Raw genomic sequence first — 25898 nt, forward strand, 5'->3', positions numbered from 1 at the left:
ATTATTTGTATATGTATACAAGTCATTTATAATGCTTTCTGCATCCCCTAATCTAAAGTGTGAACTATACATCAATTGTAAATGTGTTACATATCATTTGCAGGTCTCCTTTATAAATTATGCACAATTTGCAACTGCAGTTTAAATTTACCATTGATTTACCATATGCAAATGTTATATACCATTCAGTTACAGGATATAAAAATCTATGAATTCCTTATATGATATTTAAATTATAAATATTTTTATGCAAATATATTTTACTATTATTAAGATATCTTTGAGCCCCACATGACCACTTTTTTGCCACTTCACAAAAATAAAAGTAATATAGATATACTAACAGTGACTGTTATCTAACTTGATATACTATTGTATAAAAAGAATAATTTTAAGCTCTATACTTCACCCTATAACCTTAAGCATAACCATTTTGACAATATACAAAGTGTAACAGGCAGATAAATGTAATCACAATAGTTTATTTAAAACATTACAAAAAGCAGTATACAGAACAGACAAAACGACGCGTGCTACAGTACCAGCTCTCTGACAGCAAAACATAATTTTGTGCGAGTTACAGAATTAAATTAAAGTGTTTAATCGCTGCAAACATTCCCCTGATCTGCATTTCCTTCCTTTCCTTCCTCCACAGTGTTGTGCTGAAACACAGCAACTCAAATTCGGCATGCATACAGTATAGGGTGGTCGCAAATCACAAGTAACAGCCAATAAGGAGTGAGGTTTGACGTCACTATCGCAAATCTGCATCGTTGTGTTTGAAACGGCAATTTTAAATGGATGAGATGGCGGAAATGTGCGATTATAAATGTTTAATGATTATATTACGGAATAAGAATGTTTTTCTCACACGGTGGGATCGTACAACTTCTGAAGAATAAAATGCACGAAATAATGGACTACGTTTATGATCAGCTTATGGTGCATTTAGGCCAGCATTATATATTTTGTACACTTGAGTACTTACAATATCCAAAATGTTTCCAACTATTTGTAAATCGTAAGAAAATTGTGATTTTAACCAAGGCTCCGGGACGTGTGAGGAGTCGCCTGTCAATGGACCCTTCGCTAAGCCCCGCCCTCCTTAGTTACTGTTTCTACGCCTGTCAAGTCATTTACAGTATACATGCACTGATGTCAGACATTTTCAAGAAGATAATTAGTCATTTTCGGCGAACAGGTGAAATATCTGAGAGGGCAAGACAAAAGGGACTGCAGTATGCATTCAAGGGATATATCCACGACATAATATGCAACCGATTAGCAAAAACGGACAGGGAGTGCTAGGAGTGAGTCCAACTTAAAGGGAGTGCTGACGAGGAACAACAGGTGCTGGCAATCCGGGGAGACGGCGGGATGACTGATGAGGGAAGTGCAGACAGGTGTGGAGAACAAGAGGATGCTGGGAATTGGAGTCCGGGAAGGTGTCCTCGCACCTAAGATGATACAATGGGGAGGGGGGTGGGCGCCCTGGAGACCTACAGGCAGGTGCGAGGGGTGCAGACGGGTGCGGAGGTCTCCAAGGCGGGTCTAGGACCTAGGGCCGTCACGGCGGGTCAGGAGTCTCAGGTGGCTGAGACGAGTCAGAGGCCGTGGTCGGCCATATCGGGTCTCCGAGCCCACCCCCATCTTTCCCACCCACGGGTCCCCTTCCCCCCCAAAAAAAAACATTCTTTGACCGCCCTGCCGGAACCCAACGAGGCGATCCGAGGCTGTCAATGGCTTGAGAGGTACGGGAGACACAGGGACCTTGGCGGTGAAGAATAAACCCATCTTTGTTGTGGAATTTCCAGCGGTCTATGTCCATTCTTCTGTTACGTGCTGTGCTGGATAGATGAGGCGAGTACGGAAATCCACAATGATAAAGGCTTTATTAACAACCAAGGAGCAGATATGCAACATCAACACATAAACCAACAACAAGAACGGACAGGGAGTGCTAGGAGTGCTGATGAGGAACAACAGGTGCTGGGAATCCGGGGAGATGGCGGGAAGACTGATGAGGGAAGCGCAGAGAGGTGTGGAGAACAGGAGGATGCTGGGAGCTGGAGTCCGGGAAGGCGTGAATGTAACACCAGTGAATGCACCCATTGGTTAACATGCACATGGGAAAAAAATACGCGCCGCTCACGCTTGTGGTGTGAAACTGGCGTTCTGCTCTTGGCCTCTTTGTGTGCAGGTCATTCTTAAAGGAACAAGGTTCTTGCTTTTGCAAAAACTTAGTAATAAATCTTTGCTATGGAGTGTTCAAGTGAAATGTGTATTTAATTTTAGTGGTAATTTCATTTCTCTTTACAATCAGTGTAGTAACAACAGTTCTCTTGCAGCAGTAGCATTGTGACCTCTCTTCCACTCACGCTCTCCCTCTGGACTTTGTGATATTCTTTGGTGGTCTCATCATGTTTATTTTCTCTTAAAAATCATTGTCCATTACTTTGCAGAACAGCCATGGTGATCTACACAGTAATGGTGCACACTGGGCAGAGGCTTTTGGCGGGCACCAGTAGCCTTATCTACATCCAACTGCATGGTACTGAGGCCAAGAGTGAGGAACACTATCTAAAACAGGGGTTTCAGGGGTTTTGGCAAGGATCGGTAAGTGCACCAAATTAAACTAACAGTAAGGAGTTTTGGTCCAAACAACATCAGTCAGAATCTTTAGATGGAAGATATTTGAAAAAATTAAAAGTTGTATGTAATGATAAATGATGCATTTTTTATGTACCTGAATTTATCTTTTATTTATCTTTTTTATTTATCTTAACATGTCTTTGCAGGAGCAAGCATTTGATATACACTGTAAAGAGTCCCTGGGAGAGCTCATATCTGTCAACCTCTACTCCAAGCCGTTTATGGGTCTTCTTTACGACCAGTGGTTCTGCGATAAGATCTTGGTCAACACACCCGAAGGTGACAAGATTTTGTTTCCGTGCTACAGCTGGCTTGAGTGTCACGAGAGGCTCGCTTTAAGACCTGCTAAAGGTAGGCACTCACGTTTCAGGCCAACACATGTTTCAAGACGTGATATAAGTGTATTATGGTCAACTAAATCAAAGGCAGAACTGAGGTCTAACAGAACCAGAGCCATAGACTGCCATAGAGCCATAGTCAGTAATCAGCATGATATCATTCAGAACTCGTAAAAGAGCTGACTCAGTACTGTGACAGGATTTAAAACCAGATTGAAATTTTTCAGAGATGGAATTAATAGTCAAGTAAGACTGTAGTTGATTTAGAACCACTTTCTCTAAAATTTTAGAAAAGAAAAGACAAGTTTGAAATAGGGTGAAAGTTAGCCGGTAATGTAGGATCCAAGCTAGGTTTTTTTAAGATGAGGCTGCTCTGTGGCAAGTTTAAAGTCGCCAGGTACAGTGCCAGTGTAAAGACATTTGTTAATAATAGACAATAAGTCAGGGCCAACAGTCTCAATAATTTGTCAGAGGAAACGTACAGGAATTACATCCTGGGGGCACGTAGTACGTTTCAGAGTAGATTTAATCTCAATCAGGAATATCAGGCAATTTTTATGATGACAGAGGCAAAAAAGATGCAATTTGGGAAATCTTATCATTAAAATGTCTTGTAAAATCTTCACAAAGAGAAACCGATGTCTCGGGAAACAGATTAACATTTAACATTAAATTGACCGGTGTTATGAGATTTTTGGTTTCTGAGATTTTTGGTTTCCGAAGTCGGAGCATACATTAATATAAATGAGTTTCGCAGACATGCGCGATTATACGTGCATCTGAGAATATTAGTATCACATTGTATCTCAAGACATTAGTGGATTTTTCCATAAACTGTATTCTCAGCGTCGTGGCTGACTTATGTCTAAACTACAGTTGTTTACTTCTAGGTAACAGTTTATAATGTTTTCATTAGTATGCACGATTTGTGCAGTCGTCTGTAACTGAATAACTGATACTTTTTACTTCAGCTATCGTCTACAATGAGTTCAGCTCGTTGTGCTCTTCCTTTGTACCTTGCGATGTAACAGCTGATAAGGCCTATATAAATTTCTTTATAACTTTCATGCTTGTTTGTTAAGCAACAAAAAACTGCTGGGAAAGATCAGCTCTACAGCAAAATATAGATGGGCAAACAATGAGGATGAGGAAGAAAAACAGGATGAAGAAGAAAACTAAAGATATAGATATTTTTTGTTAGTTTTTGTAAGTTTGTGAGAGCTATTTTTGTTCATTGCACAAGGTCAAAAGTGTAAAGTAGATTAAGAAAGTCTTTTGAAAGTGGCTTAGAGTCACAGCAGACATGAATGTTAAAATCCCCTAAAATCAAGATTCTATCATGATTGGTGACAATTTCCCCTATAAATTCAGTGAATTCATTAAGAAAATCCTTGTGTACATGAGGTGGCTGATATATAATTGCAAAAACTACTGGGTTGTCCAAAGAGCGCAGAAACTGAACTTCAAAAGTACTACGAGTTCCAGTTGATAAACAACGACAGAGGAAAGAGTCTTTACACACTCTCACCAATCCCCCACCACGACCGGATAACAGGGGGAAATTTAAAAATTTACAGCCCTGTGGCACCAGCTCAGTGAAATGACTCAAGTCTCCAGGTTTAATCCAGGTTTCCGTGATGAAAAAAAAAGTCATTTAATAAAAAATATTTTGTTTACCAGAGAGCGCGCGTTGATCAAAGCCACCTTATATAGCGGCGAATCTCCCTGAAACGACTTTGTCTGACACAACGGTCGAAGAATAAAGGTATTCACACCACCGCGGTGAACACGGGAAGGAGGACGGCATGAAGACATGGAGAGAGCGCTGTGTACAACAGGTCGAAGCCATCGATGCAAAGCATCCAGCCGACTCCAGTGAACACTGGAAAATTTTGTACAGAAAATTCTGTACATTTTAAGGTTAAATACATCAGTATGGTGCACTTTAAGAGAAACTGAGAGCTTAAGCCCATGTGTTATGATCACCGTCTGTTCCTGTCAGTTCCCGGACTACATTACCCATATTGCTCTCTGCCAATCACCTGCACTCACTCCATCAATCACTATCACTAATCACCACACCCAGCTGCAGTACATTAACAGGACTATAAAGGACTCACACTCACACCACCAGTTTGCGAAGTCTTGATTCCTAGTGACAATTCTGAGCGTTCCTTGTATCCTGTCTGCTTGTGTTTGATCTTGCCTGTTCCTGTTTCTTGACCCATTGCTGCCTGTCCTGACCCTTGCCTGTTATACTGTTCTGTGAATGATATCCGCCTGTCCTGACCATTGCCTGCACCCTGATTACGATCCTGCCTGTCCCTTGCTGTTCTCGTCTGCTCCTGATTGACCCTGCCTGTACGACATTCTTAATAAAGCTTGCATTTGGATCTTACCATGACTCCCGCTCTGTTACACATGTAGCCTACAGTGTGCAAATTGAACAAAGAAACAGCATTGACTTGTACCTGGACATTAAAGAGGGCACAAACATCTTTTTAGTTGTGATTGACACTTTTGTTTTAGGATGCCAAACAATTATTAGGCCTTCAATAATATTATAATATGACTTAGGCCTTTTATAATTATTCATATGACCGTAATATCTATATATTGTAAAAAAAAAAAAAAAAAAAAAAAGCACTGTAAAATAAATGAATTTAAGTAGTTACTTTACAATACAGTACAGGGAAATTACAATACTTTTGTACCAATTTCTTCACTTGCAAGAGATAAACCTTTGCGCTTTTATTTTGATCAGCAGCAGATCGCATGAGCAAATGTGCGCACTTCTCTTTAAAACATACAGCATAAACAGACTGTATATATACTTAAACACTGTCTTTTGCTGTTTTATAAAGGCACAAAGCCATATCACGGTTTCGATTTTAGTTTGTTGGCAAAATACAACGTTAAGAGACACTTTAGGCTGTGTTTTACATTTTCGGTTCATTGTGAAACAGTGGCGGTGGCACAGGGTCATTAATGGGAAACACTGAATAAATGTATAGCTGACAAATGTGCTAAAGTTGTCATATCAGGTGCTATATCATAATAAAAACCCTTACACCGGACTGAACGAGAGTCTTGAGGCCTGCCGCTGGTCTGAGTGAGTGACAGGGCGTGGCTGTGTACAACTGCGGTGTGCATGAACTCATGTTTGGACAAATGATATTTTGACAGCACTGTTAAGAAACCTCAATCCTGAAAGATTCTGGGCTTTTGGAAAAACATTCAGGGCTCCAGCCACCTTAGCTCACCCCTAGCGCCACCCATAGTCACACCTAAGCCCTCAGCCGTGGTCTCCACACTTGTGCAACCAACATGTGAAAGAACAACCGACCATTATATGGATCTAGCTTCAGCTGAGATTCTCCTCCTCTCCCAGGGGTATCTGTCTCTAGAGGCCCACATGCAGAGGTATTTGGAATTGGTTCCTTTCGTGCGTTATGATGACACCAGCCTCTGTGTGTTTTTATCGGAAGCTCCACCAAGGTCCTTCTACGGGCAGGCGTGCTGAGTGCGAGTTGAGACCTGTCCGGAGAATGCCCTCGGGGGAGCTTCCAGGACTATGTTGAGTGGGTGCTGGTCCACAATGGATCCCCCTTTACTATCATAGAGAGTGAGGAGGAAACCAGTGTGCCAGACAGAGCTACCTATCCCATGAGAGAATTTCCTGAGCCTGTCCCAGTAGGAGAATTTCCTAAGCCTGTTCCCATGAGAGAATTTTCTGAGCCTGTTCCAGTGAGTGAATTTCCTGAGCCTTTTCCCATGAGAGAATTTCCTGAGCCTTTTCCCGTGAAAGATTTTTACTGAATCCGTTCCCTTGAGAGAATTTCCTGAATCCCTTCCTGTGAGAGTTTCCTGAATCCGTTCCCGTGAGAGAAATCCCAGAGCCTGTTCCAGCTCTTGAGTCAGCACCAGAGAATGAAGCACGGACCATTATGGCCACAGCCATGTTTTGTGTGTGGGATGCACCCACGTGGGCTCCAGCCCCTGACTATAGTCCAGTGAAAGCCCCAGCCCCTGTCCAGGGTCAGGAGAGGGCTGCAGTCACCATCCAGAGTCCAGAGAGGGCTCCAGTTCCTGCCCAGAGAGTACACCAGCCACCAGTACACAATTTTGGGAGGGTGCCATATGTCCCTCACTATAGTGGACAGGCCAAGGGTCCAGTCCATGGAGGCTGCCTAGCCATGGCCCCCTGAACTGCCTCTACCTCCAAGGCCCCTGATTGGCCAGCACCACCATGGCCCCCTGAACTGTCAGTACTGCCCTGGCCTCCTCAACTTCCGGCACCGTCTTCGGCTCCTGTACTGTCGGCGCCACCTTGGTGGCTCCCTGTTCACCTGAAGCCGTTTCAGTCTGTTCTTTGTCAGTTCTCCATTGCATTTATATGGTTGTGCTGTTCTGTGTTTTGAGTTCTTTGTTAATAAAACCTGTAAAATGCTGCAAATATTTACGATCTCTGCTGCAACCATCGTGTGACACACCTCCAATCAGTATGGCTGAATAAACAGATAAACTAGAAATCTGTGAAAAAAAGTAAATGAAAAAAATAAGCCTTATTTTTAAGGGATCCCAGTAAAATTATCTTGCATACTCCTAATTTGTATTTTGAGTAGCGTTTCATTAATTCTTCTATTTTCAGAGGTGAGAGTATCAACTTGTTTGGTAAGTGTTGCGACTGTAGTCTGTGACGATTTATTTTGTATTTGAAGTTGTTCAATTTGATCATATGCAAAATTCAAGCAATTTAATGTCTAGTATCTGCAAGTGCACAGACTCAAGCTGATTCAAATTCTTAGTGATAGATTGTAAGACACTAAACTCCACATCCATGGTCAACAAATCTTCTGTAATTGTAGCAGAGTCTATCTTTTTCTGTTTGGCCAGGTTAGTGTCATCATTTAGAGAAGTGGTAGATGAAGCGCTTGAAGTAAGAGTCAATGAAATTTTCCAATCTGTCAATATTATCCAATTTTCTCATGTAAATGCAAACAGAATGAAAAAAGGAGAAAAAAATTAAATTCCTTGTGTTTTGTAATTGTTTTTTTTTTTTCAAACGCCGCATGCAGCCAGTTTTAGTCTTGCCTCTATTGTTTGAGTTGCTGTTATTGCATCATCTGTCACCACTGCATTGAAAACTCCACTCTGGTCCACAATTTTTTAAAAGAAAATATCTCCCTTTGCAGTGAACTTTGAGCATCGTAACTTTGCAGATGTTGTTTTTTATGTTCTTACAGCAACATTTACACACTAACTAAAGTAAAATTTAATTTAATTTCTTTTTTATGTATCTAAGAAGACTGTAACTTATCTATAGGCTAATGCAACCATTAGCCATTTTAGACAAGGCACATTTTTAATCAAATTAAAGTGTCTATGATAACATTTTTTTTAAAAAATCACATGAATGACTTCATCATTATCTAGAAATTATATATACAAAATCCTTTATTTTTTTCTAAAATGTTTGCAAACATTAACAAATCATTTTGATCGTGAATTAATGTTTCCATTTCAGCTTCACTTGTGTTCCAGGAAACCAACCCAATAGCCCATAAACAAAGGATAAGGCAGCGAGAAGAGCAACAAAAGTTATTTAGGTTTGTGGGCAGCACACCAATACAAGTTGTGTGTGACAGTGTCTGCATTAAATTAAAATTAATTCAGTGAAATGAAATTAATTTCAGTGAAATACAGCTGAATATTCTATTCCCAGGTGGCGCGTGTATGCTGAGGGCACACCCCAAGTTATCGATTATGACACTGCTCTCACTCTGCCGGCTGAAGTCCGATTCTCTTTTACAAAGGAAACCGAGTTTTACTCCAGTGCTGGAGCGCAGTAAGTGACCAAGTCATTTTTTAACCCTCCTATAGTGTTCATCTATTTGTTACACAAAAAAATAATACAGTGCATTCTAAAATTGGTTGACATTTTTCGTGCTTTACAATTTGATTATTATTTAAACATGCTGCTTTGGAATTATATTCACTGTAAAAAATTATATATCTGAAATTAAAGTTTCACTTTATTCAAAATGGTGTTAAAAAAGCCAATTATTCAAAATTTAATGTATTAACATTATAAAAATGTGGTCACAAACAAACAAAAACAGTCATCAGGCTGAATGAAAATTTAAGCCACTCTCTGTCAGTAGGTGGCGCTTATGGAAAAGCAGAAATAGAGCTGTTTCCCCAGTAACCTCTATAAACTCAGTTTTATATTATTTATGCACATGTAAGCTTATAAGTCTACTTCATTGTGTCATAAGAAGTCAAACTGTTTCATTTTCCATTATCATAGCATTTGTTATGAAAAATATAAATCTAGTAAAAATATATTCCCTCAATAGATTATAAATTCTACAAGTTAGCCAAATTTACCATAATTACTACAATAAAACTATATAAATTCTAGTCAGGGTGGGTCATGAATAGTTTAAAAAGCTTTCTAATAAATGTTGGCGCAAGATGATGCTTCTCCTCTTTTCAGTCTTTTGTTCATTTTGTTCATCAGTCTAGATCACGTCCCTTGTCAAAAAATCCTAAAGGATTCCAATAAGAAATCTGTACAGGATTCCTATAAGAATTTCTATCATATTTTGGAACCATTCCTATAGGATTCCGTTAGGAACTGTCTTATAGGATATTTATGTCTTGTCCTAAAAGATTCCTAATGGATTCCTATAGGATTTTGTGAGAATTGTCTTATAAGACAATAAATAAATATCCTGTAGGATAATTTCTACAGGATTTTAATGGGATACAATTGGGTCCCTATTCAGGACTATATTTGAATTTGTATTTATTTATTTAATTTTAATCTTAAAGAATCTGTAGAGAATTCTAAAGTTGCACTTTTCCACTGTATCCTTAACTAACCAATGGTAGTTTTTGATTGTTTTACAGTTTACTTAAACTCACGTTGATGTAGAAACTGACCATTGTTCAATACATGTTGCATAACTTGCAGTCACATTATAAATGTCAGACGTGATTTGAAATAAGAGCCAAATCAACAAATGTATGTTTTATTTTCATTAGTATTTTATTTAATTTAGTCTTCTTTCATAACTTGAATTATATTGAATTTATTACCTTTTTTACTCTTTCTAGATTATATTCATGACAGGCTTCATTACAGACAAAAAACAAACAAACTATAAAGCAGTAACTGTGAAATACAATGGTCTGGTTTACACACACTGACACAGTCACTGTTGTGCCTTTTTGCCAACTTGCATTCGTCTGCACATTTCTAGGAGACGGATAATTATATTTGCTTCAACATTGAATTTATTTTTTGATGTAGCCTGTAAATAAACAGAACGCAAGTTTACAAAACATTACAATTATTGAGGAATGGTATTTGCCATCTATGTACACAACAAAACTCCTCAAGGCTGAGCCTAAAACTAGTTCTTGTTTTCTATTACATAGATTTAATCTATATTCAGTATTTTTTAAAATAATTCCTGTACATGCAGTAGTTAGGCATGCATTTAAACTGTACAGAGGTAAATAGTTTACAATGCATCCCTGGTTGCTAGTGCCAGAAAAACTTAGAGATGCACCAATCGAGCGGCCAAGGACTGGAATCAGCTGATTTTCCACATGATCGACTCAGACTAGTAACCGGCCGCTATGAAAGTGGTAATGAGATAGTTTTAGTCAATCGTCTCACAAGTGCACAATGCTAAATACAGGTGTTAATGTGAAAAGTGAAAGATTAATCTGAAAAGATTAACAAAACACTGTAGACAACAGGTTAATGCCATTATCGCTGTTTTCCATGTTCCTATAGTTCCTATAGTGCTGGGTCAGACCTACTCTGAAGTAGGAGCTAATTGAACAATCTGTTAACAGAATGACAATCACTGTCAGAAAGCAGCTAGCGCGCGATGCTAACGGTGCTAATAACGGACCGTTAGCATCGCGCACTAGCTGCTTTCTGACTGTAAACGATCAGCGATGAGACTACAAAACCGTACATACACAAACTGAACATGCAGCTAAACTGACGAATAAACATTAGTATAACTTACCTATCTTATACTAGTTACTTCAAAAAGGTCCAAATCATAGATGTCTTCTCAGCTAGTGTTTCCATTCGGCCCAACAGGAAATGATTTCGCTATGACGCATCACCAACGTTACTTAAAGTACACATGAAATCAAAATGTACCTTATTTATTTTGTTAGCTCAAATTGCTAGTTTTGTGGTGAACAATTCATCCGTGCAAGTCAATCCACACAAAAAAATTGTTTGGCTTCGTAATATTTAATCAAAATCTGAAAATGCTCCTCCCCTCTGCAACGGTGCCCCTTCTCTAATGACATCAGTTTGACGGCATGGGTTGAAGTCGCTTAAACCACTCCCCTCCAACCGTTATGCTGCATTCACGCACCCTCGTATTTACCGAAATCTTGAGATGACAACACGTGACGTTGTATTCGGAGCTGTTCACGTCCTTTGACTGGGAATTATGCGTTTCTATGCCACCAATGTCAACGCATAATGAATCTACAGCAGTCAGGTGGTATAGCAGCCACATGGTACATCTGGGAGCTTTCAGAAAACTCCCATCTTACAAGCTGTAATTACGAGCTCTACGAGGACGTGAATGCTTTTTACAAGCAGGAATCTCATAACTACAGGAATTACGAGGCCGCGTGAACGCACCTTTTATTTGCTATGAGCGAGAGATGGAGAGGAGGAGCGCTAAAGTAAAACTCTGCCTTCTATTCAATATTCCGTTTCACTTGGAAATACGTCACAGCACTGGAGAAAAGTCGTTTGCAACTTCCAGTTCACGTGGACTTTAAACTGACTGATAACTTTCAAATGACTTTCATCACTGCACAATCACTCCGCGTTTATATATTTAATTTATGATTGATAAATTATATACATTTTTTTGGGATAATTAGAAAACTGTATTAACATTTAAATTAATACACAAGTTTGACAAAACCAGAGATTATGAGGACTCCCGGCTGTCAGCCAATCAAATGCCTCGATTCCACACACGAGGGGAGGGGGTGCAGTACCACAGAACCACCTACGGTGCTGTCTCAATACACAGCTTATACACAAAATCAGGTAATTGTGAGCTATGGGGACATGAGCAGAAATTTTGAATAATGAGGACACCGGCCCTGTCCTCATAATACAAAATGTCCCTCTAGTGTGGTGTGTATTCATATGAAATGTCCTCATAAATCACAAAAAAACAACACAAACACAATGTTACTCTAGAAAAGTAAAGTTACTCTAAAAAATAATTAATTAATTAATAGAATAAAAAAAGTCATATGACAAAGTAATTCCATTAAATATAATCACAATGTCCAATAAGATTCTAAGTAAGATTTTAAAGGACAAAGTGAAATTCCATTAAAAAAAATCTGAATGTTCAATGGAATTCTGAGAATCCAATAAGATCCTACAAGACAAAGTAATATTCCATTAAAATATGTGACCAGTCACGGAAAGTAGGGACACAAGTCGGTTCTGGGGCATTTTGAGTTATTCACAGATTCTGAAAGTGTTTCCAAGCTTTACAACGATGTGTAACACATGGAAATCTGATAATATTTGGAGAAGTTGTGGCCATTTGAAGGTAGCCACTCAAAAAAGCTCAAAGGGCAGAAAATGACCTCTAACGATTTTGCAGTTCTCGCCTGTTCTCGCCTGCTGGGAGTGACAATAGGGCTCATTTACATCTCATTTAGATAAGCCATGCCCCCTGTAAAGCTGCATGGTTGCAAAGCAATGACAGACGCAACGGGAAAAATCGGACCGCATACTATTAATAATAAAGGATAATGTGCATTGTAAATGTCAGTATTTTATCTTTTTTGACATTAGGACTTTTTAAACAGGATTCTGTGATAACCGTATAGTCCTGGTTTAGACCTCAGATAGTGGTTAGACCTGGTTTGAGTCAAAGGATTAAAAAAATCCTGTACATTAAACTCTTCAATACTTTTACTTTTGAAGCACATTTTACGGCTACGGATACTTTATACTTTTACTTACGTAGGAATTTAATCTGATACATTTACTATTACATTAGTAAATCCTTGTTAAGAAGTAGTAACTGGCTAAAATTATTAGCGTCACATTCAATTCAAGAATAGTAAGGTTTACATGAGCTAAGTCATTCACACCAAGCAGTTGAAGCGTTATTCAAATTAACATGCTAACATTACCATCTAAAAGCCCATTATAGTAATGGGGGTTTTTGGCAAGTGATACGATGCTAACGATTACAATTAAAACGACAGTCCTGAGCTAGCTAATAACAATAGACACGTGAGATAACGTGTAGCCTACGTGTTCTTAGAATGAACACAAAACAACAAACTTTGATGTTTATGGAAACTCACCCCATAAGAAACAGAAAAGATCTTGTTGCCTCCAATGAAATAAGTTATTCGGGCACACTTTCTCTTTGTCGGGGTCTTCTTTGTGGATGTAACCATCTCCGAAGTTTGCACTACTATGCGTCTGTTTGCCTCTAAATATAATTCGCATGTCCTGCCACTGTTTTTTCCGCAGCTAAAAAATCCAGCCGTATGTTGTACTTCAAATCATTTTCGGTGTAACGGCCACGGTTCAGCTCGTCTGCGATATTCTTTGCGGCGTCCATCTTCATTGAATTTTGATATCAGCTAGAGCCGGCCAGAGCGCTGTTTAAATAAGTAGCCACGCTTCCCCTTGGAGGGCAGCGGCAATAACAAAAGAAACAAAAGCCGACGTATCCGATTCCAGTATGGAAGTACAAACAAACAATGACACGCCCCTACTGCGAGATAGAATCCCAGAAAAACAAGCCGATTTCAACCTCAAAATTTACACTTTTAAATAAACCAATACTGCTATATAAAACACAGAGATGCTTCTTCGTGATTTCAACTAAAAGATTCTGCAAAAAAACGCTTCTTTCTCAGTTTGCTCAATAGTTGTGCTGCCGACTTGTGTCCCTGGTTTCCGTGACGGGTCACATATATCAGAATGTCCAATAGGATTTCAAGAATCCAATAAGATCCTACAGGACAAATTGAAATTCCATTAAAATATATCAGAATGTCCAATAGGATTCTAAGAATCCAACAAGATCCTAAAGGATAAAATGAAATTCCAATAGGATTTTTTGACAAGGGCATGCTCCAAAGTCTTTGTTTGTGTTGGCACATCAGAGAACAACCTTGGACAGCAAACTGATTTGCATTTGCTGTCGAGCTGCATCCAAATGTTTAACATCAGACGGCAATTTTTCTATTGTTTCTGAATTTTTTTAGTCACCCCTGCAACACACAGTCGTCAGGCAACTTTAATTCATCCATTCAAAATGAAGGAATTCCAAAAGCTTCACGGTAATTCGAAACAAACTAATTTAAAAAACAAAAAAAACAAACAAACAAACAAAAAACACGTTCAGTGTAAACTAAATATCTTCCGTGGAGATTTGACAAGTAAAATTATCAGAGCTTTTTAAAGAAATTAAAATACCCCCATAACTAATGTAGACCCTAGTCTTCAGCTGGCCCAAGACAGGGTATTTACAAAAGTCACAAAAGTTTGGGAAGACTACCAATTAACCAGTAGTCCCCCAAACATTTGGATGTGCTCCCGAGACTACTGTTACTAAGCCCCGAACCAACCAAAAATAACAAACTAAAATAATAAACACTGTGTCTGAAAACACGTTGTTCACCTACATGAGGCAGTTTATTCCTGTGCGGAAAACAAACATGATAGATTATGTTAAGGCAATGAAAATTTATATTTTCACAACACTGGGCCATGCAACGCTTAAAGCCATATGGCAATATAGTGTTCGAATTCACAACATGTATGTACATATGTTATAAAGTGCTTTTGCAAAACGGCCTGAATCCACTCGCATTCGTTTGGACTGCTCTCTCACTGAATCACCAGAAGCGATTTCTGTCAGTAAAACAAACATTCAGTATCAAGAGAACAACCAGCACTGTTTTTCAGTTGTTTTCCTCTGTGAACATGTGCTAAATGAATGTCTGACAATTTCGTTGAAATTTTTGGATTATCAGAAAGTTTAAAATGTCTAGAAATTGAGTAGTCTACACTTGTTCTGCAGTAAAGTTGCTCTCACCAATGGTCCGAAAGGTGTGTAGCTATATATGTTTTTAAATTTTTAGTGTTAAATAAAAAACCCATGTGCATACCGTCAGATGAAATGCTGCAGGCATCCATGGTTTCTTCGTAAAAAAGTAAAAGTACCTAAAAGTACCTAATGTAACGTAACTAAAGATTAATTTGGAGAGTTCATAAGTAGTGGGCCCACTATACCAAGCTTCACCATGTTACCATTATTGTGTGGACAATGAACTGTATCAGTGTTTTCTGTTTGAATAGGTTAGCCTAAATAAGGTGGTGTATTGTCTCTTTAATAGTTAAAGATTGCACTGGTGGAAATGCTGAAAATTTGAAGTATGCGTTAGAACTTAACTGTGGTCATTAAAAAACATGATCCATGTATATTCAGTGTATTTTTTTATGGCATTCACAAAATCCTCAAAGACAGTAATAATTTAATATCTAATATAGTAACTATAAAGATATTAACAGCTACAGTTAAGATGGATCATAGGTAGTATATCAAGGTTAGTTCCACTATTAATGTTTGAATGTGTACCTGTGTATTCTGTGTGTTTAGGTTAGCTGTTCTGAAGCTAACTGGATTAGCTGACTGCAGAAGATCTTGGGAAAGCTTGAGCCAACTGGAAGTAATCTTTTGTGAAAACAGAAACAAAACCTTTGGTACTCACCTTGAAAGAATGAAATGTTCAAAATGACTGTATTGCAAATAAAGTACAGTCTGCACTGCTGCATATGTTCTGACATAGCATGCTTTGCAGAATACATTCGGGAGCACTGGGATGAGGATGAGTTCTTTGGCTACCAGTTTTTGAATGGCCTCAACCCCATGATGATCCAGCGCTGCTCAAAGCTGCCCGCGAATTTCCCCGTCACAGACGACATGGTCAAAGACTCCCTAAGAGGGAGCAGCTTGAAGCAGGAGATGAAGGTACACTACTAGCTACTGGCATGATTTGGAATTACTAGGTCTGGTTTGCTTTGGTTTTCCTAATTTCATGTGTTTCTTCATTATTTTTTGTGATCTACCTCCCCACACCCAGAAAGGGAACATTTTCCTGTCTGACTACAAGATGTTGGATGAGCTGGTGGGAAACGTAGTCAATGGCAGGCAGCAGTACCTCACGGCTCCCCTGGTCCTGTTGTACTGCGACCCTTATGGCATGATGCTGCCCATTGCCATTCAGGTGAGTATCTCGCATCTGAAGTGCAGCAATCTACCTTAAATATATAAATAAAAAAAGAAACAAATAAAAGGTAAATAAAAGAAACAAAGGAAAGGTGATATGTAATGTGCAACTGATGAGTAGGCAAAATTGTCTGAATGATTAAACATTAAATAAATCTTTTTTAAAAGATGTCAATGTCTTCATAGAGCAATTATGACAGACGCCTTGGAAATCCTTTGTCATCTTTTGAAAGAGAGAAAAATCATAACCCAGATTCCCTCAGAAATCGTTTGCACCATTTTCATGCATGTTCAAATTCAATCTGCACAGTTAAGGCAAAAGCCCGGCAAAGAGAATCCCATCTTCTTCCCAACGGATTCAAAGGATGACTGGAATCTGGCCAAGATCTTCGTCCGAAATGCAGAGTTTGCCGTTCACGAGGTCGACTTTCACCTGCTGAGAACTCACCTGCTGGCAGAGGTGTTCACCGTGGCGACGTTGCGCAATCTTCCCTCTCCACACCCTCTCTACAAGGTACTGAATCTGATGCACATAAGTTGGTTTGACGTGTGTGAACAGTGAGGACTATATCCGCAGAGAGAGAGACAGAATAATAGCGAGTTAAATAACGTGTGTTACTTATATAACATTTGACGGCAGGGGAGTTTTTCAGTTGTAGACTTTGGTTGCAGTTGTCTATTTTACCTCAGAGATGTTGCTTTGTAAAAAAGCCTCCCCTTCAGCATTTACCTTTTGGAGAGCATGTCTGACTCATCTATAGTCTTTGGACACAGAGTAAATGGAACAGGTACATGAGGGGTCACTAATGTCTTACTCAAACCCATTCATCTCTCTGTAACATTTCTCAAAAACTGTAATTATTCTGTAATTCATGTAAAAATAACTTGAAGGAATGGGATGTAGGGAGTCAACTACAAAACAAGGCTTGCAGGTACAGGTACACACACACATACATGTGCAATAATGCAAGCACACACAAAAATTAAAATGTGATTAGAATGCGGTAAATGCAAATCTCTTACTTTTCCTTCTGTAGCTTCTCTTTCCTCATATCCGATACACGCTCCAGATCAACATCATGGCCCGGAATCAGCTGATATCCAAGGATGGTGCTATTTCCACGGTATGCATATGGCATGGTTAAAGAGACACTAAGGGCCCTTTCATACACCGCAATGTTGCGCCAGGTGTGACGCAAGTGTTTTTTGCTAGTTTCAGCCCAGCTATTATTTTCACATCCTGTGTTTAAATAGTTTAAATGCATTTGCACCCATTTGTGCATCCATGGGCGTGCTGGTCTGAAAACGAGGTGTGTGCGCATTGTTGATGCGTTACTATTTTGAGGCAACTGAAAACGACTGTGGCATTGACCAACTGAAACCTGGTCTAAAGTCAATAGTGCAACATTTGTTTTGTTATTTAACCCTTTAAGACCGGATGGAGCGCCGGCGCAGATTTTAAAGCAGATTCTCAAGATTAAAATGAACCCAAAATCAACATAATATATTGCGTTGATCAAGATATTACTCACGGAATGATTTAACATACTTGGCTAAAAACATGTCTCTCATCTCTGATGCAGTGTGTATCCAATGTTCCCGGACCCATCCATGTTTGTTTTCCAATGTGGAATAACACAAAATATATATCATCGAATCTCATCTTTTTAATGCATCTAACCATTTTGAAAAACTCCTAACGAGTGCTGAGAAGTGCATCTAAACTGGAGTTTAACGCCCATTGGCGCCACCTGGCTGCGGAAAAAAATTTATAACAATTTATTAAACTAAACTTTATGCTATCACCACAAAATTTGAACCAGATGCAGCTCACATGTAGGAAAGCATCACCAAAAAATAATTTTTATCCGATCTTATTGCGTTCCTGAGTTACTCCATGTCAAATGAAAAAAAAATAATATTTTTGTCTTTTATCAGCTGTTTCTCAGCAAGAAAATGTCCAAATGTAATGTAATTTATATTTTCTTAAAATTTAAAAAGTGTTCTATCAAATGATACCTACCTTTTGACAGTTACCTTTGACAGAAACCTCCATGCTACACTTTTTGAGTTATGAGTCTTTACTTTTGTGTGTGTCGCTCAGAAAAAAAAAACTCTAAAAAAGTCTTCAGGTCTTAAAGGGTTAAAGAGTGTGTTAGTAATATGCCCCTATATGCGGGTACACAATGTGTTTACACTCTGCTTATTACAAACACAGGGATGCGCAGCAGCACACAAACATGCCAAATAATAAAATAAAAGTACTACAATGTAAAAGATTATTATTGTGTGCATAAAGATAAAAATGCTTTGGTAGAATCCGGCTTTTCCCGTAGATGGTCTGTAGATGCGCTTTAACCTCACGCACGAGCAGATCCGTTTCCTCACTTGAGTTTTTCCACTTGCAAATTCTGCCATGTAAATAGCGAATGGCGCGAGTGCACCTGGCTTTTAAAGGGAATGGGAGATGAGATTGCACATTATGCCCAAAATACATCCATTACTCATTAAGATAATAGGGACAACCCTTTACGACCATATGCTGTGCGCGCTAACCATTTTTCCCATCCTTAAACTAGCAAAAGTAGATTTGTACACGCGCTAAGTGCATTTGCACCATGTGCTTTAGACCATGCGCTTAGATCGTTAAAATAGGGCCCTAAAGGTTCAATCTTCAATTATAATACAATATACTTTTTGTTGAAAGAAGCTATTTTCTTCTCACAATCCTATGTACCTGCAAACATATCTTGTAAGATTGGTTCAAAAAAGCATAATGGCTCTTAAATGTTTTCTGTGATGACTGACTTCTTGAACAATCTACTCTTTTCTGAATGTATTATTTTTATTTAACTTTTGGGTAAATTATTATGGGATTTGTTTGTTTATAGCCTTTAACCTAACTTTATGTCATGTGTCTTCTCTCCATTAATGATACTACGCTTAGTATGCAGGAATAGGCGGAGAGTCATTGGCAAAGTTGCTGAAGCGTGCTACAGCCTCCCTGACCTATAGCGCCCTCTGTCTTCCTGATAACATCTCTGAGAGAGGTCTGGAGAATGTTCCCTACTACTACTACAGAGACGATGGGATGAAACTGTGGAACATCATCAACAAGTATGACTACCAGTGGAGTTAATCTAGTGTTTTATTGATAGGCTTTATGCTTTCTACTCTTGTTCTCTCCATGTGTGTGTTTGTTTGTGTGTGTGTGTGTTACATAATACATCCTGTTTTTAGGGTGAACTTTTTGATTCATATTTCAACAAATAAAGTGTCAATTATACAGGTTCATGGGTTTAATAGTCAGTGAGCACATGTTGTACATGTACCGTGTTGTAAGTCACTGTTACTGTAAATATGTAAACCTGGAAAACATCTGACTGTGAGGTTGCTTACAGGTTTGTTGGGGCTTTCTTGTCATACTACTATCAATGTGATGCACACGTTCAGAAGGACACAGAGCTGCAGGATTGGATCAGTGAGATATTCACCAATGGCTTCCTGGGAAGAGATGGCTCAGGTCTGTTATCAGGGCTGTTGCAGTTGAAGATGCAGCAAGTGTGATTTCTGGTGGAATAAAAATGTGTCTAGAACAATGAGTATGCATTTCCAAAGGATTTGTTGCCATATCAGGACATTTAATTAAGGTTCCCTTTATTTTTATTCATCTATATTTGAAGACTTCAGATGCAAAAGCCTCTAAGTGCCGTCTAAAATTTTCTTCTAAAATAAGCATTTTTAACAAGCTTGTATGTTTAGGTTCAGTTATTCCACTTTAATGGCAATTAATAGGTCATTTTCATTGCTATTAAAGTGAAATAAGTGAACATAAACATACAAGCTTGATAAAAAAATGCTTATTTTAGAAGAAAATTTCAGACGGCACTTAGAGACTTTTGCGATATGAAGTCTTCATTTTTTGTGTGTGTGTGTGTGTGTGGGGGGGGGGGTGTTCAGCTCAGTATTTACACAGCATAGGATAGACATATTTACTTTGAGGCACAAACTCTTTTGTAAACCCCACTGTAATTACATGTTTCATGGAAAAGAATTGAATCAGGTCAATAGACAAATGTAGTTCATGTAGTGTGTGTGTGTGTGTGCATGCATTTTTTGGGACATATCAGGACACAAATGTGTATAATGACATGGGTATAACATAGGTATTACAAGGAGAGGTGACTTGTGAGGACATTACCCCATGTCCCCACTTTTCAAAAGACTTATAAATCATACAGAATCCTCACAGAAACAGCCTTTTTATTCTTCTTCCCAGGAATACCATCATCTTTTCAGACTGTGAACAAGCTTGTCAAGTTTGTCACCATGGTGATCTTCACTGTATCAGCCCAACATGCTGCTTTAAACAATGGACAGGTCAGTTAGTACAAGTCAATTCACTTCCAGTCACACAAAGCCATTAAAGCTGCAGTCCATGATCCTAATCCCACACACTTTTTCTCAAATCCAACAAATTGCTCCATACATTCCTCTAGCTGTATTTCAATGTCTGAGCTCAAAAACCCTCTGTTGTCCTGGCTCTGTGAATGGGAATTGCAGACTCTGCTTTAAACTGTTGTCTGTTATTAACATTAACTCAAGATGCTTTAACCCTCTGGGGTCTGAGGCTAACTTGGGGCCCTGGAGAAGTTTGACATGCCCTGACATTTGTGCTTTTTACTTCCAAACATATTAATGACAAAAGTGTCATTACACTGTATTCAGCAGACACTAGGCTACAATAATATGTGAGCAACAAGTATGTACATGTTTGTGTTTTTGAGAGAATTACATATACAGGGAGTGCAGAATTATTAGGCAAGTTGATTTTCTGATCATATTTTTTTTCCAAGCACATTTTACCAATTCCAGTCCACATCAATCTTAATAACTACTATTAATATTGTTTTTAATCATTTATAAGTGATATATAATTGTTCATGAAGGCTGGAAATGAAGAATGCCTTATATTCAGGTGTGCAGAATTATTAGGCAGGTTTTCTTTTACAGATAAAATGAGCCAAAAAAGAGATTTAACTCAGACTGAAAAGTCAAAATTTATTAAATACTCATGAGAAGGACGCAATACTAATGTAATACTAGAAATTGCAAAGTTAAAGCATGACCATTGGACAGTGAAATGCTCATTGGGTCAGCGGGGTCGTACAAAAACAGCTGGAGAAGAAAAGACACGTTAACTGCAAAATAATTAAGAATTAAGGTGAAGAATTAAGTGTGAAACCATCAGGAACCCTTTAGTCTCCAGCGCCACCATTTCCCAGAACTGAAACCTACCTGGAGTCTTCAGAAGTGTGAGGTGTCAGGATCTCAGAGACTTAGGTTAGGTGAAGAATCCTAAAAAATGACCCGCTCTTAATAAGAATCACAAGCTGAAGTGTTATAAAGTACATGAAGACTGGGTTTTTATAGGCCTTATAGACAGACAGCTTGAGAGTGACTCCTGAAGGACCAGCACCACATCCTCTTGGACCACTGTTTGAAGAATTTATCTTCCAGAATCTGGCAGTAAGTTTTGGAAGATCATTTAGTCCATCTCTGCAAGATGGACATTTCAGGATAAGAGATGGACTAAAAGTGAACTCCCACACCTTACTGCCAGATTCTGGAAGATAAATTCTTAACGATTAACATGGCTTAATGTGCTAAGTGATATAAACAGACCAAACTTCATACTACTACACATCATACTAATAAAGTATACTACAGAAAAGCAGTTGAGCCCATAATATGAACACAATTCGTTTAATTTCACGTTGTGTTTTCCTCCCATATAAAACCGCTATAAAGAATAAGCTTAACGTAGCTTAATGTAGCCTACTAAGTCAGAGATCAAAGATCAAATTCTGCACAAAACAATTATTCTATATAGTATGCTTTATTTGTATGGAATCCACTGTACCGGGGTTTAATCTATTTCGCCTAGACTCCACCCATGCTCGCTTGATGCGCTTGTGGCCGGGGTACAGAGAATAATTTTTGACACATTGGCAAGCACAGGAAAGGCGATTGACTGCGACTGCAGGAAGCTTAGAATGTCCTCTCCGTCCCAGAAGAACTGGCCCTCAATGTAGCATTTTATCTTGTTTTATTTGTCCGTTTTTGTTGTCGTGGCTGGTGGCGGGAGCTGCTTGGCGCACCGCTTATAACCTTATCAAAAAAACTAATAAAATATGTAAATAGATATTCCCAAATATTTAATATATGCTATAGGGAATTCCTTGCAACATACATGGATTTTTTTTTCAATGACCCGCCCCAACCCGCCCCGCAAATAAAGTGACAATTTCTTAACCCGCCCCAACCCGACCCGCGGGGTCCGCGGGTTATGAGACGACCCGCGCATCACTACTATACACCATTTTAATCTGTTGAATATCTTAAATTGACAAACATATAAGAATCCATCAATATTTCTCCAAATGTGCATGCTTTTAAGCTAAAAGCCTATGAAATGCCATAGAGGTAACATAATTGTTCAGACACTTTGCATTACAGAAATACATTATATTTTAAAGTATATAAAGGAATACCATTATTTTAAATTGTAATAATACTTCACAGTATTGCTGTTTTTTCTGTATGTTTGATTTACACCATGATGAGCTTTGAGACATGATCACGGAGGGTTTTTCCACAGCCTACCTGACTGAAAGAGCTCATTAATTATGCAGCTCATTAGAGCTCTTTATGCGATTCTTTTGTCTTCTCAGGTGTGAAAACCCATTATTCATGATGATGCCTCCACACATACTGTGTTTCTTGACAAAAAGTGTCTTACAAAAACAAATCAATATATTGTTTTATATGATCATTTTTACATAATTTTGAAGCAAAACTCTAGTCTGCAACCTCCAATACCCAGAAGTTTTGTGAACACAGATTTAATATATATTTTTTGGCTTTATTTCAGTGACTTATGTTTTTTGTTTTTTCAATAACCAGGCATAAACGTTATTCCTTCAAAAACACAAACATGTACATACATTTTCCTCACATATTATTGTAGCCTAGTTTGTGCTGAATACAGTTTAATGACACTTTTGTCATTAATATGTTTATGAACAACTGAAAAAAGCACATGTCAGGGCATGTCAAAACTTCTCCAGGCCCCAAATCAGCCTCAGACTCCAGAGGGTTAATGTTAATATAATGTCCACTCTTAACAGAAAACATGATTTTTGTGATCTCATGCATGCACATATTATTACACATCATGTGAAGAAAATTTGTATAGGTCTATAATATTTAAATGACAGTACCAGTCAAAAGATTGAACACATTACTATTTATAATGTTTCATGCTCATCAAGCCTGCATTTATTTGATCAAAAATACAGAAAAAAAACAGCAATAGGGTGAAATATTATTACCATTTAAAATAATGGTTTTCTATTTTAATATACTTTAAAATACAATGTATTTATTAATTGTAAACAATGAATAATTGTTTACAACATAATTGAAACACTATGCATTACACTTGGTGGTGTGAGGCTTGGATGCAGCTGCTCGGCCATGGAAATCCATTCCATGAAGCTCTCTACACACTGTTCTTGAGCTAATCTGAAGGACACATGAAGTTTGGCAGTCTGTCAGAATGGACTTCACTGAGAGGGAGACAACAGATCACGCATCATGTTAGTTTTCTTTATTTTGCAAAAAGCACAACATTTTGTTTTTACTCTGAGTGTACACAAATAAAATTAGACATTCCACAGTTTTTAATAATATATAACTCTTATTTGTACGACCAAAATTGCTGGAGTATCATTAGTTTCTTTCACACTGGTAAGAAAAGAACAAGGTGGTATCACCGGCGCGACCATCTGACCTCTGAACCACCTAGAGCAAGTAACTTACGATGACAAGAAAAACCTGTCCTAAGTCAATGGTTCCCAGACTTTTTCTGCTGGGCCCCCCATTACTCCAGATGTCTGTGTCAAGAAACTTTTCTAATTATTTCAATGTTAAAAACTTGTGCTTTTTCATATTTTTGAAGAAACTATTTTTTTCAAGATTATTTGATGAATATACATGCACCCTCTCAGACATGACCTTGATTTAAAAATGATATGAATATTGTAATATAGTACTACTTAACTTTAGCCTACTTGCCATCTTAACTTGTTTGGCTTCATTACCCACCTTTGTACTGGTGAATCTGAGGGCGAGATGTGTCTCATCTTTTCACTGCAACGGATGTGCCCTGGATGCCAAAACAGCTGCGGTCTACTGGACGCAACAAAGCAAACATTGCAAATCCATTTGTTTTTTTTGTGTGTCAAAGTGTGTCCGAAATAGAACGGGGCATCAGTTTACTGTCCAGGATTTGTTGTGATGTGTTGCGTTGTGTTGGGTTCCATTTTCTTTTGTCTCGCTGCGCTGCTCACGTCAGGTGTAGACACATTGTTTTCGTATTTGTGAATCTTAAGCATATTGATCATCTGCTTTACATTTATTGGGCACCTGCAGTCCTTTCACAAATTTGTACACAAGCAGAACCATGTATCGTTTATTTATAGTTTTACACGGCTCCCTGCAATGGAATTCTGATTCTTCAGTCGTGCCAACTAGTGGCCTGTTATTGCACGACAACAATTACAACCACAACTGCTACAACTGATGATGGAGCACTAAAGAGGGGTTTCTTTTGCATAATTATCTGCTGAATGTACACTATCCCTCAGCCTCAACCCCTTGTGCCCCCCCAGTTTGGGAACAACTGGCCTAAGTGATGTTAATTATGTGCTCTAATTTTTCTTTGTGAATATTTGGCTTATATGTCACATTTTTCACCAATTATTTCCCCCAGTTTGACTTTGGCGGCTGGATGCCTAACTACCCCACTGCCCTCAGAAAGCCCCCTCCCAAGGTGAAAGGCCAGACCACTGAGGAAAATATCCTAGAGACCCTTCCTGATGTGAGCACGACGGTGAATGGGATGGCTATCCTGAAACTGTTGAGCAAGGATTGTGCAGACCGCGTGAGTTTGTACATCACTTGTGTCATATTACTCTGTATGACAATGGCTTACTTACACTGCTTTCATTCCTCTGCTTTGCATTATCTGACTGTTACATTATAAAGGACATTTAGCAAACTGTAAGCATAGTGTTGCTGTGGGCTCTTACAGAATATTAGTGTGCTATCATACATAGTGTTTTAAACATTGTTATAATTATAAACATTTTATTATCAACATGTTACTTGCAATTACAATCTTGATACCCTGTCTGTAGTACCCTCTGGGACAAAGCCCAGAAAATCTACATGATGAAGACGTCCCCTGCAAGCTCCTAGAAGATTTTCAAAAGGATCTGGGGGAATTGTCAGATCTCATAGAGGAGCGGAACAAGAAAGTGGAGCTTCCCTACACCTATCTGAGCCCCAAAAATGTGGACAACAGTGTAGCCATTTGAGAGGATACAATAGTCCTTCTTAATATGTTTGTCTTTCTAATAATAGCTTTGTCATTAAAAATAATGGCCAAAGCAAAATTAACCCAAATCAAGATCACTGATAATGCCTTTTAGGGAAAATAAGA

The 25898-nt window shown here is 38.5% G+C and overlaps 3 protein-coding genes across 3 annotated transcripts in view; 2 read left to right on the forward strand and 1 right to left on the reverse strand.

Moving 5' to 3' along the window:
* LOC137005952 (gastrula zinc finger protein XlCGF57.1-like) overlaps positions 1 to 25898 on the reverse strand; it is a 779808-nt gene that overhangs the window by 716332 nt on the left and 37578 nt on the right. The window lies entirely within an intron of this gene.
* Positions 1 to 25898, forward strand: part of LOC137006201 (gastrula zinc finger protein XlCGF57.1-like) — a 703714-nt gene that overhangs the window by 190167 nt on the left and 487649 nt on the right. The gene's annotated exons all lie outside the window — the stretch shown is intronic.
* On the forward strand, positions 1471 to 25773 carry LOC137014399 (polyunsaturated fatty acid lipoxygenase ALOX15B-like). Its single transcript, XM_067378692.1, has 16 exons — positions 1471 to 1751; positions 1815 to 2039; positions 2463 to 2616; positions 2799 to 3003; positions 8518 to 8599; positions 8716 to 8838; positions 15701 to 15804; positions 15903 to 16072; positions 16185 to 16328; positions 16641 to 16844; positions 17368 to 17454; positions 19278 to 19447; positions 19732 to 19853; positions 20610 to 20710; positions 25167 to 25337; positions 25594 to 25773. The coding sequence occupies exons 1-16, from the start codon at positions 1471 to 1473 to the stop codon at positions 25771 to 25773; spliced, it is 2523 nt and encodes an 840-aa protein (XP_067234793.1).

Source organism: Chanodichthys erythropterus, chromosome 3 (assembly GCF_024489055.1).
Source record: "Chanodichthys erythropterus isolate Z2021 chromosome 3, ASM2448905v1, whole genome shotgun sequence".
In the NCBI taxonomy this organism is placed as follows: domain Eukaryota; kingdom Metazoa; phylum Chordata; class Actinopteri; order Cypriniformes; family Xenocyprididae; genus Chanodichthys; species Chanodichthys erythropterus.